Here is a 13,853-nt window from a genome sequence, read left to right on the forward strand (position 1 = left end):
CTACAGTATATGGCATTGAATGGTCCCCATATTTTTGGAAGATATGTTCTGGAACGGACTCCTGAGATAGGCACAGGCTCCCCGTGACCCGAGGTAGTTCGTATAAGCGGTAGAAAATGGAATGGAATGGAATGTTCTGGAACGCATGACGGTGAGATTGTGGCATCAAAGACCCTCAATCTCAGTGGTGTTCTTCTCGATTTCCCCTGACCACAGCAAGTCACTGTGGACATGACAGACCATTGGCTTACTCCCCCGCTTCTGGGAAAAGTTGGACTGATTGTTGATGACTTTATTCCTGAATGCACTGGAGGTTGTTATTAAAACCACATGTTGGCCTATTTATTTCATTTAAAGTTTTTTTGGATAACCGGATTACCGAAAGTTAAATTATATTTTGTCAGTGACAGAGGGAAAATCAAACCTGCATGTTCCCGCAAGCCTGTTCGGTTAAGGCCAGATTTTAACTAACCGTACTTGCATCTTGCGAATTGCTATGTCAAAGTTTGAGCTCTCCTAAAAGCCTTTTTGAGATTGAAATCTTGGTCTCTGTAAATTGCAAATAATCTCTTGCCCGTTTTATCAAAGCACACTTTTTTGGAACATGCCTGAAACAAATCATTGGCATGACATTAAACCTTAAAATCAATGATTTTGGGCACAAGTGGCATTTTTGGCTGTATTGGACCTCTCTTTACTATCTTGCCTCATGTGTTGTGTTTTACATACTTCTCTCTATCATAAGAACTTTGTGGGATGTTTTGAATCCACCAGGGCAAGTTCTTTTACCTCTGGTCTTTCCTAACACAAGTCTACTGTGATACTTTGCATATTTCATATTTTCTTTAACAGTTTACAAGTGCATGTGACAATACATATTGAGAAACTGTGGGAATGAATGTGGACCAAAAAAGCCAACATGAGCCTCACATCCCTCACCGATGAGTGACACTTGACCATTGAGCATCCTAAAGATCTCTTGAACCTCTCTGACATTCTGAAAGGAAAATTGAGGAACGTTTGTTTATTCAAACTCCATTCTGAGGGTCCAAAGCTTCTTCACCCATTAGTCTATTCATTGTCTTGACTCCAAGCCCAGCAAACAAGCATGAGGGCTCTATTTGATCAAGAAGAAGAGATTCCACTTGGGTTTGTTTGATCACAGTGTGATTAAACACAACAGTGGCCGGCCCTCCACCATCAGCACCCCGCTAGGAGAATTTCTGATTCGTTGTGTGGTTTAAACAGAAGACGCACTTACAAACACAAACGGCTCCTTTATGTGACCCAACAGCCTGGGAAAGATGTGCACGTTAGCCTTGATGTTTATCCCTCGGATGACCTAAATTAAATGTCCTCGGGATGTAATCATGATGCGAATGTTTAGATATCTTCAACAATTAAACAAAAACATAATGTGTTCAGCTTTTTTGGCCAAGGCAAGAGCTTTTTGTTTTTTCTCGAGCCACCCAGTGTAAAGTCAAACATGTGGATTGTTTGTCTTTCATTGTGAAGTTTATTGTTCAATGAATTTCGTCATAAGGAGCTGATACTGAAAAAGCAAATGAAAGTGGAACATGTTTGCTAATGTTTCCCATGGTTGTTAAGTTGTTGCAATGGCTGATGCAATCCCTCACGGTTCATGCAGTCCTAAAGTACGTTTAACCCCACCGTGCTTCGCTCTCATCCACGCTCTGGATAATGGATCTAGACAAGGTGCCAAGCGGGTGTCAGCGGGATTTGTCAATCGCTAACACTTTTTCCTCCAGGACCGAGCTCTGTTCTCGAGAACATCCAGTAGAGCTTTTCTCACACATCAGTCCCAGCTGCCTACAGGGCAGGTACACCACTAGACCTTTACAATCCTTAGAAATTAGCCAGCTAACTTTTGTCCGCTCTTCTCACAACCTAATTTATAATAAACCAAGCGTTCCTTTGCGGTTTGTCATTTCCTGCGATGAATAAGTAGAGTTATGTCCGATTTTTTCAATCCAGTACTTCAGTAGGTGGACCAATGATGTCGTTAAAATGAATGGCTAATTGGTCGATGACAGTAGAAGTGTGGAAGCTGCTTTACTTCTTTTTTCCAAGTCAACGACTTGCGTGTCATTGTGACCTTTTCTATAGATGTCCTTTACGCCATTTAGCATAGCCTAGAGTAATGCCACGAATTTTCCTTGTATAGAGAATTCAACACTTGTGCCAAAAGGTCATAGGAAGGAACAGTTTTAATGCGAGTACATGAATGTATTCAGCAGTAAAAGCCAATTAAAACCATGTTCTGCATGAGCTAAAATGACCTCACGTGGACCTGCCGCCACTATCAAGACCATCTTTTTTAGTGTGGATTTAATTGTGGTCATTCCTTGCATGTTGAAATTTCATTGCGATGCTATTATTATGCTATTCTCTTTAAAATTCCATGTGTATTACTGCTGTAATCTGTTGGGCTTTGGCAATGTCTCGCAGTTTCTGTTTAGATGAAATAACCCTACTGTGAAATTCATGTTCACACTGTCTCGCACACACAAACTTTGTTTGTATGCAATGACAAAGGTTTTCCCAAGGACGGATTTTGTAATTCCTGATCCACTCCTGGGTGTCTCTGCAGTATGATCTTCTGGTAGAGAGAAAGCGTGTGTGATAAGCTGATGCAACTATTCGGTAACTTCTCCATCAGTGGTTGCATTGAGATCCAAGCTCTGGGGTCCTGAACCTCTTGCGAATCCTTCACCCCGACCCCTCTCCACAGGGAAGGACCGCCTGCAGCATCAAGGCCTCTCGCTCATGCCCTTGCAAACTGGAGAACCACCATAGGGATGTGCTTTTCTTTCTTCACGTTGATGAAACCGAATGAAACTTAAGGAAGCTTTTATTGGCAAACGTGGCATGTGTTCTGACTGGCTCTGTTCTTTGTCTGAAATTCTATATCTTGGCTGAAAATGTGCTTCAGGTGTCTCAAGGGAATATATGGTGAATATTTGTTTCTCAGAATTAAATCAGATAAATGTTTTATGTGGTTCGTCAAGTGTGCAAGTTGACAGATTAAGCAATGAAAGTTTAGCACACGAAACTGTTAATGTTTGAGTTAAAGATAACATATTCTCACACGTCAGGGCTGTAATTCTGTTTACTCTCAAGAGTACAACTTTGTACTACTATGTTCTGATTCCCGTACAATAAACGGACATAACAAAGCATTTTTAATGTACATTACTTAGAATGTTATCCAAAACCACATCAAGTTATCCAGTTTCAATGCTTAATGTTTACAAATGGCTCATTACAATGTTGCAACTATAACATGTCTTTGGAGATGCTGCTGAAACAAAAGGTTGTCTTTTATTTTATTTTACTCTTTATTTTATTCTTCAATGACTTTTGTAATATTATATTTAATTGTATTGTCTTTAATATTCATATAATATTTATATTGTTATATTAAATAATTAGATACTATTTTAATTTTCTTTTTTAATTTAATAACAATAATAATAATTGTATAATTTCAGTGACATGATGTTTTTTACCCTGTGCTGCTTTCATTTATTACAATAAGATCAAATATCTGTATTCGCCTTTGGACTAAACAGCCTTAGATGGCAAAAGCTGAATTATGAAATGAAAACCTGACTTTTCCTCTGCTAAGCTCACCTCTTTCACCCCGATTCACTTTTTGTTTTCAGTTTTTAGGGTGAACTCCAAAAACATGACCTGTTTGTAACATACGTCCTGTCTAAAGTGCTTATTAATTGCTAACACATGTTAAAGCCCAATAATACAACACATTAAACCCTCATTTATTTCTATTAAAGTAAACTTGTTGTCTGAAGCACGCTGGAAATACATTTGAGTTATATTTTCCTGGGATAAAGCCAGGGTTGTTCTTCTAGCAGCAATTACACGTGATTGCTCTTAAAGCTGCTAAAGTTGCAAAATGACTTATTGTTCAAATAAACAAACGCTGAAAGAAACGTAGTGGAACTCCAGAAGTTCACGTTTGGATGAAAATCCCTCATTTTAATCGTAAACACGTGGATTTGGCCTGTCGTGCTCAAGAATTTACCTTATGCTCCATCTGTTTTGTATAGAGTTTTTAGGGTTTTGTTGATCTGTTTATGTGTACCTACGTTTCCTCATATAATGCCTGCAGTTAGTAAACCATGCACCCCAATTTAAATGTAATTGTTGCATATGTAAGTTCGGAAGTTGTTGTACAATGCATAAATATTTATATTGGACAGCAGAAGCATGGTGTATGTATATTTTTGTAATCGTGCATGCAAGAAAATCCATTTTAAACTGCTTGCCGTAGTACCGAATACACTCAATGTTGCATTGGTGAGGTTTTGTTTCCCCAAAGTGTCTCAATAAGTCATTCACTGACCATCACAAACTCTAGTGTTCTCAATACACATTTGTCCTCAAGATCAGTGAAGCGGCTCTCAAAAACTAACAGTCGGCAGAGGTTTAACACCGTAACTGTCATATCTTTCTTTCCCAGGTAACTACCAGCTGTCCCCCACCGTGAACATGCCAAGAGATGACACCGTCATCATTGAAGATGATAGGCCACCTGTTCTTCCTGCCCGCATGTCTGACCAATCATCATCGAGCTCACACGATGACATGGGATTCGTGACAGAGATGTCTGACTGGCCCAAAGATGTCCAGATACAGGAAGAGAGGTAGGAACGGAAATATTCTGAGACCTCGAAGAGAATAATGGGTTGAATTAAATTTACTATATTTAATCAATTTAAATTAATGTTATATAGACCACTTCGGATGATATAAACAACGCTGGTTCAACGCTGGTCCCGAAGAACTTCCTGTTTCAGTTTTTTAACACTACACAACGATCAAAATACAACCAACAGAATGTTTATAACCGAAAACGAAATGTTAAACGAACATCTTTAAGATTTTTTTATACATGTAAGATTTAAAAATAAAATGAGTAAAAATGAAATTGGAAGTGCCCAGTGTTTACATTTTGCGAAGTTGTCCATAGAGACATGTTTGAAAATATTGATGCACACAGTGAATTGAATTTAGGATTTACTGACGTGTTTTTTTTACTGCATTTACAAAAAAAAACTATTAACAGTGATGTTTTTTTGTCTTTATTGTTATTTTTACTTAAACTACTAGTAGGAAAGGCACATTTTCCTTTGTAACTTAAACACAATATTTATAATTATGTGAGTTTGTGAAAACCCAGTACCAAGTTCTTTTTGTGTGTTTTTTTGTGTTTTTAAAATGATCCTACATAATCTAAATAACATTATTTGAAAAGTATAACCTTTATATTGACTTAAGCAAGTCCACTCAAAGATTAATGTTCCAGTTTTATATGTGCAAAATAATAAAATGTAGTGTCAGGTTAATCATTATTTTAAAGATTTGTCATATCATAATTGAAATTTGGAGTAGTGTATCTAAAAATCTATCATATATAGTAATTTATCATTTTCAACAATAAACACACATTACCCACTGTATTTATTTTATTGAAATATGCGAATAGTAATCAGGAATCCAGAGATGAGGTCGCAAATCACATTATAAACACTTTAAGTAAGATATTGCAAAGTAGTAAAATACACAACTATATAAATTCAAATGCTCACATCATATTGATATTGTTCTTCATTTCCGTATACTGTACAGTATGTTGGCCTGTCCTTAAATGATTAAATCAAGTTTTACTTAACAATTAAAATGTATATATTAAAGAACCGTATTGTATTAGTTAATTGAACTAAATTGAACAAGCACCAAAAATAAATGTCTTATTGTTCCCCCTAAATAACATTAGACTTAACATTGATGGCTATATAGCTAAATCTCCTGTACTTCTAGCACAGATTCAAACATCATCCAGAAATCTTCTTGCATTTACTTTTACGTCTTCTTATGTGATGGCTAGTCATGACTGATCCGCTTTCATTTAGTACCAATGCAAAAAACTGCAGAGCCGTGTTCAAACGCACCTTCCAACCGCACCAGATACACCACCCCATCAAAACTGCAAAAACAAAAGCAAAGGCTCATTTTTCACCGATAATGCATTTTTCACACAGACAAAGCTGAGTCATAATCGTATGCATTATTAAAATGTTTGGCATTCAATGATTCATAGGTGAACGTTGATTGACCCTGGCTAATGTTGTATGATATCTAGTCTGTCATAAAGCTCAAATCGCTGCTCATTATGTTTGCACACAGCGGTGAAATTTGAGAGCTGATAAATAAATCAGGCTGGTAATGGTGTTTTCAGTAACGTCCCGCTGTGATGGGGACAGCTGTCAGGCCCCAGCAGTGAGAACAAGCCGTGCTCTCCAGGTTCCAGGTTTTGACTTAAGTTTAATGTTTGTGGCATGAAACGGGTGTGGAAACATATTGTGGAGCTGCCTTTGTGTTTAATAATGTATATCTCCTGTGTGGATGCAAGTCTCTCGTGAGGTTTCCAGAAAATTTCAGTTGGAATTTTATTAAGTTAGTTCAAAGGTTGGAAATGTTTTTATAATCAATGTTATTAGTAAGGCAAGGCAAGTGCTTTATTCATAGTGCTTTTCATAAAAATCATTTAAATAATGTTGGTAGTATGCTGATTTAGTAAGTGCTTTAACATGACTACAGAAACTAAGTTTTAACTCCAAAATCACACCAAGATTCTTGACTTGATTTTTAGTTGTTAGACCACTAGAGTCAAGGTATGCATTCACCTTGAGAACTTCATCTTTGTTTCCAAATGCGATGACTTCAGTTTTCTCCGTGTTTAACTGAAGAACGTTTTGGCACATCCAGCTGTTAATTTTATCAATACATTGGCGGAGAGAGTCAATGGGGCTTTAGTCATTTGGCAATAAGTCTAGAAAAATCTGGGTGCCGTCTGCACAGCTGTGATATGCAATTTGGTTCTTTTTCATTATTTGACTCAGTGGGAGCATATACAGGCTGAACAAGAGTGGCGCAAGAATTGAGCCTTGCGGGACTCCGCATGTCATTGACATCCACTTAGACTTATCCTCTCCTATACTCACATAATAACCTCTCCCATCTAAGTATGACCTGAACCATTTGAGGACCGTCCCAGAAAGCCGGACCCAGTTTTCTATTCTCTCTAGGAGTATGCTACGATCAACAGTGTCAAATGCAGCACTGAGATCTAGCAGTACCAGCACTGATATTTTACCAGAATCAGTATGTAGTGGAGTAGGCGGGGCGAGAACGTGAATCGAGGCTTGTGAGTGAGTGTTAATGAGCGCCAGCTGTGCGCGCACCGGTCTCGTATCACGTTCTCACCCCACCTACTCCACTACACAGAATTTAAACGAATATTATTCATTATCTTTATGAGTACTGTGCTGTAATGCGGTCTGAAACCAGATTGAAACTTGTCTAGGTATCCATTTGAGTTTAAGTAGTTGTTCAGCTGATTAAAAACAACATTTTCAATAATCTTCCCTATTAAAGGAAGATTTATGTCTAGTAATAGCGCCATACCTTTTCATACCATTTATGCTATTCAATCAATTTTACATGGATTATATAAAATGTATGCCGTTTTAGAGAGGTCATGAGTGTTTGTGTGTCCCTGATTTCATGCCTGTTAGACTAAAAGTGGGTTCTAAAACAAGGGACCTCAGCAATTCATTTCTGTCCACTTTCATTCTCTTACCTCAGTCCCATGAGAAAACTGGCTTTCTTTCCCACAGTACTTTTCATAATCCGTGTCTCTCTCTTCTAATAAATTACTTCAATTCTGTATTTTCTTGTTTATGTGATGTCATATGTTTGTCCTCTGTGATTAAGACTGTGACTGTGCTGTTGTTCACAAACAAACGCATGTATGCAAACACATATGCATACACATACAAACACTTGGCAGAAGTATGCATCAGCACTGCCTCAGGCTAGTCTGACTTATTCATGCATCAGAGACCTTATACGTTCACAATTCTCTCTCGCTCTCACACATTTTTATAAACTCCACATGCAGATTTATGACTAAATTAATTGAGTAGAAGACACACATGCATATCTTTCAATGATTGTGCATTTATACACATATATGAAAACAGATGTCATTGCAGTTACACCCACTGGAGGGTGCTACCAAAACCTTACATACGTATGGTGTTCAGAATGGTATACTAGTTTACTGTACACTACATACTTTAGTTCATTGTGAATTTTTATAATCCAGTTTTGTCAACAATCCAACTAAGCATATTGTGGAATACTGTCAGGGTTGCCAGGTTTGCGTCACATAAACCAAACCGATGTCCAATCAGTTCTAGCCCAAAACAAGCCCAACTAGACTTCAGACCAAATACCAATACTCAACATTTGTGTCTTTGACTCCTATTTACAAAAACATATTTTACAGTCCTTGTAATGCCTTACTCACAATTGTGTATTAAACTGCTGTATAGTAGTAGTTTTAAACACACTTTCTCTTCATAAATTACTTCATTTTACCGTGTTAGGAGTCGGACACCTTTTAGACACGGCGTGCTGCTTACATCTCTTGGTTATCACTGTGCCGTCATTTTAGTCATGCTAATAATGTAGTTAACTAATGTTAACAAATAAACCCTTATTATTTTCTGTGAAGGTACACACACCAGCTGCGCCATGTGGTGTCTGGTGGTGGCGCTCCGCTACAGCTCTGGCCTCAAAAACCCTGCCGCACCACGGAGCGCCACACACATAAATACATGTCATTTGTCAAAATCATTTTTTTGTACAAATAGACTTCATTATAGAGACTTGCAAGATATATGTAGGAAGTAACGAAAAAAACTGTGCATTAATACAAAAAGGCTTATTTATTACTTAATTCTACCACATTAATAGCAAACACAAAACAACATTAACTGCTGATGAATTGAATTCCTTCCACTTGAATAAAAAACAACCTGCTGAAACAGTTAGCCCCATTCCATTGGATACCTGAGGACTTGGCAACCCTGAATACAATACACTATTTCATGCAGTGTACTCGGTTTACTGCACTTTTAAATGTAGTGCAGTAGGTCATCCAGGCATTACACACATACAGAACATTTGCATAATGGGCAGATACTGCAGAAATATTAAACACAGTACAATAGTGTGCTTTTCCAGTCGTAGCCATATACATTCTCTTTCTTTCTTTTCATGAAGGATGCCCTCTCTCAGCTGTTTATGGGCGCACGCACAGAAGCGTATCCCTCATTAACGCATTAGTAGGGCTACTCGCAAGACAAATGGTCCTTTAGGAAGGCCAAACCACAATCTACACAAGACACATAAATAAAGTGACCTAGTTACTGTACAACAACACATTCAGCAACCACTTGTTTGTGCACATGTGTGTGTTGGTCATGAATGCATGCATGTTGCATTAAAGCAGCCTTGCATGTCTTGAGACTATGCTTATTGATTACATTAAAGAAATGTTACAATTAATAAATATGTTTAATGTTAAAATACATATAGTGAGTGAGTGAGTGAGCGAGCGAGTGTGATGACAGGTCTATCGTTGAACAGGTCTATGCCATGGGTCGTGTGATGTCATTATTTTATAATCCTGTTTAAACGTGCCTCTTGAAATACTTCATTCTGATTGGTCAACTGCAGCAGTTCACAGTCATGTATTATTTTATAATGACCATTCAAGTTTATAATTGACCGTTGTCCCATGCGTCCTATCTGCATGATTTTTATAGCTGTGCTAGTTTAATGTCTCCCATATCTTATTCTTACCTAATGAAATCATTTAAACGCAAAGTTGTTTTGTTGTGTACAGTTTGTTGAATGACCATTGCGCCCGACACAACCACCTTGTGTAAACACTCATTGTTTATATATAGCCGGTTGAGTGTATATTGGGTTATTTGTCAGTTTGTACCTCGCTATATGTGTTCTATCGCAAACATTTCACAGTAAATGTATTTCATTGTATATCCCAGAATAGAAAACCCTTTCTCTTGTGTGTGTTTTATTGTTTACGCTGTATGCTGCCATGTGCTGTACTGTTAATTACACTTTCTCCTTTCCCTAAATGCTAATCGATCCCTGTTGGATATGAATATTAACATAGCACAGCAGTGTGCTGTTGTTCCAACATCTTCAACATATTGCAACTTTCCGGTCTCTGTTGTGTATTTTCACCTCCCAGATGTTTTTCACATTATACTCTCTAGAGTTTTCACCGTACTGGGGATCAAATTTCTGTCAACTGGCATTACACTTGTAATACTCTTCCTAGAATACGCAAACATGCATATAACACAGAATCGTTGTTTTAATTGAGAACAGAGGTTTATTTTTAGTTTCTTTAAATAAAACACATCAGAACAATTTAAGGCATCATACAAAAACGTCGACCTCAGATGTCTCAATCACTCGATTGCTTTGTAATATAATGTCATGTAATTCATCGCAGCGCATTAATGCATGCAAATATTTATTTGGATTAACACGTCAAAATATTTAACGCAATTAACAAAGCATCCGTTAATTTGGTCATCCTTTGTCTATCCACATTCAAAAACCTGCATGCTGTGACTCCTGTCATTAATATCAATCAAATAACAAAATAATTCAATGTCTTTTGTAGTTTTAATTCTGTATCTAATTTAATTTCAAAATTCAATTTCTGTATATTTCTTACCTCTTATAGAGCGTTTCTACCAAACGTGACTTGCTCAAATAAATTGCACGTAGTTGGACACTTGAACATTTTACATGCTTCATTCCCACGTGAAATTCACTTCACAACAGACGCGAATTTGGTAGGGGCTTCTGCCAGGCGGATTTAGTTTATATGTATATTTATATATATAGCTCAAATTGAGTAAAGAGCGTTTTTTTACAACTTACCAGATTGTACGACCTCCTCACTCACTTTCCTCCAAGCAAGATCCTTTTTATTCCTGTTTCTATAAAAGTAAGAAGATGCATCGTACAGCTCCGGCTATCCACATATATCAACAATGATTTTGTTCTCCATTGTTTTTTCGGATTTCTGCCTCCACTGCTACGTTATAATCACTTCACTACAAGAGCAAGCTCCTGATTGGTAAACGCGGCGTGAAGTTTTAACTCGCGCAAATCGCACGTCAGGCATGTCAAATCACCCAAAACGCTCCATTCGCGGCACGTCATTCGCAACGCGGTATGTCCTATTGTGTCTTTGCATTGACTAAACATGTAAATCACTCGCGCTTAACGCTTCATTCCCGTCTGGTGGGAACGCAGCATTAGACATGATAGCTCTTATTAATTTTTAAATAAATAAAAAATCATCAATTTAATGGAGACATCAGTTGCAGGACTAATATCAGAATGTTGGCTTTCATTCATAAAATTAAGTTGTTAAAGAAATCTCTTGTTTCTACATTAATTTGGATGTAAAAGTGTATTTAAGAACATGAATGTTATGTGAGATTTATCACAGGAAAATGTGTGATTATTCAGATGTGGGATTTTATCGATTGACAGCGCTAAACATACGTAGCATAGCATAACATAACATGACATTACATATTATTATGTTTATTCAAATTATCTAACCTTAAAATTTAAAAAAAAAAATAATTACAATAAATCTTAAAAACACCTGCTTATCTCATAGCGAGTAATAAGTAAGAGAGCAGTAAGTGTGTGTGAGAGAGTCTCTATTTGCAGTATTTAATATGCTACAGGAGAGAAAAATAATTACAACTGGGTTTAAAATGAGAGAGTCTAAAGAGACTGAATTGACCTCATCTTCCTTATAGGTCTCATCTATCTTCCTGTATTTGCTTACATTCATTCAGTCGATATCTGCACACATACAATCCAGCATCATAACGTCAAGATCAATACCAACAACACACATCTACCCTTAATAAAACACATCCCACACATCCATGTGTCACATCCTCGTCGAGCGCTTTCATCGGCACAACACTTTTGATCACAGCAGTGTTTCAGTAGTCGAGAAACGGATCAGTATCGAACATGTACAACCAAAGCAGACCAAGCTGGTGTAATATAATGGCCTCTATTATTTGTGGAGAATTTATTTTGCAGTCTCAATATCTTGCAAGTTGTTTGTATCCTTTAAACATTGTTTCGCATCCATGCTGTTGCCAAAGTTCAGGCGGGCTTTCACGATTTACAACAGAGCTCCTATTGGTCTGCAGTGAATTACAAACAGCAAGAAACACTCTCCAAGTAAAAGGATGTGTGCCTTAAAACAATAAAAGGAAAAAAATACGAGAAAAGAAAATGTTTTTTTTTAATCGTGCGTGTGGGATTTTAGCATGCGACACACAGGAATGAGCTACGACTGTGTTTTGACACTTTCAAAATCCCCGGGACGCAACTTTGAGATGCAGTTTAAGATGTGTCTGCCTGTGCTTCCATTTGTTTAGGATGAGAGAATATGTGGTGAGAAAAATGTCTCCAATGCCTTTTTAAACTCCTCTTGAAAAATGTCGCATTGCTTTGAAAGTAGACGTTGTAAAGTTACACCAACATCGGATATAGTTAAACTGTCAAAGCAGAGAACGTTTGCTTTTAAGTGTTTATACTCAAAGAAAAACTTGAAGAAAAGTTTTATGGTACGCTGAGGTACATTCACGCGAGATGAAAATACAAACTTGACGAACACTCCAGACAGCTGTTGTGTTGGCCGTTGACGTGAACAGAAATGATTTAATACACTTTTAATAAACCAGATTCCAGCTTAAAAATGCAAATAGGATTCTTCTAGGATTATTTATGAAAAGTCAAAACATGTCAAGATTAATTAGTCTCAGAACTCATGTGGATGTTCATTTGTTAATAGAAGCAGCAAGAAATAATTGACATTACGTTCTTATATAAATAATAGAAACATATTGGCTAGTTTATCCTTCTTAAAAATACAGCTATATAACGTTGCATATGCAACATGTCCTTATCTTTACTTAGGAACATGCTGTGTGAGTTTGTGTCGTGACGTATTGAGGGATGAATAATACATCCTCAGTTTGTTTGTTGTGCATCTTGTTACTGTAGGGATTGATAGAGGTCTAATTCAGGGCCTTGTTTATTCTTTAGAGGTAAAGCATGCTTTTGCCTCAGGGATGGAGGATAAGTGAGCTTTAAAGTGGCTGGCTGAATGGGGTTTTGTATACTAGAGCTCTGTCTAAAGTGGACCCCTGCTGAAAAACATCTGTATCTCTTCGTTTTTCTGTCTTAGCTATCTCTGTCTTCTTCTTCAAGAACAAGATTTAGCTTTTTTAATTGTGTAATATAAAATTGAAACCAATTTTAATCCAGAAATGTGGGAAATTTGTATGTATGGTACAAGGCTGTGAGAGACACATAGTAAGTTTGATGGGTTGTAATGTTCAGAATAAAAAAGCACCGGACAACTAATGTTGTTGAAGGTTTGTCACTCAAAGCCTTGTTTGCATTTGTGAAATGTAAAATAATTTCATTCAACCAATATTAGTGCAAATATGCACAAAGCAAATTCAGATCATTTGATTGATATCATTTAATGTATGTTCCTCTTCAACTCATAAAGCTTGAAGTTAATAATCTCAACTGTATTTCGAATTTTGTGTGAACACGTGTGCCAAATGTGTAATTGTAATGTGTTTTTCCTCTCTCATTGTGTTTTAGCTCACTCAGTCCTGACGCAGATATGGACGACATGTTTCTCCGGGAGGGCTTCGGTCGGCAAAGCATGTCGGAAAAGCGAACCAAACAATACGCAGATGCTGCTCAACTAGACTTGATCAAGAATCGCAAATCGAAGAGTATGGACCTAGGTAACATTCTCATTGGAATTCTGCAATTCCTAGAACCACTTCCTGTCT

General features: G+C 37.2%; 1 protein-coding gene across 3 annotated transcripts in view; it reads left to right on the forward strand.

Moving 5' to 3' along the window:
* The window catches only part of pard3aa (par-3 family cell polarity regulator alpha, a), a 363,711-nt gene that overhangs the window by 222,879 nt on the left and 126,979 nt on the right, over nt 1–13,853 (forward strand). For all 3 annotated transcript variants that reach the window (XM_056738007.1, XM_056738008.1, XM_056738009.1), the window contains 2 exons: nt 4,505–4,688; nt 13,657–13,805. In XM_056738007.1, the coding sequence (XP_056593985.1) occupies nt 4,505–4,688; nt 13,657–13,805 (333 nt within the window). The remainder of the gene's footprint in view (nt 1–4,504; nt 4,689–13,656; nt 13,806–13,853) is intronic.

The sequence above is a fragment of the Triplophysa dalaica genome, chromosome 23 (assembly GCF_015846415.1).
Source record: "Triplophysa dalaica isolate WHDGS20190420 chromosome 23, ASM1584641v1, whole genome shotgun sequence".
Taxonomy (NCBI): domain Eukaryota; kingdom Metazoa; phylum Chordata; class Actinopteri; order Cypriniformes; family Nemacheilidae; genus Triplophysa; species Triplophysa dalaica.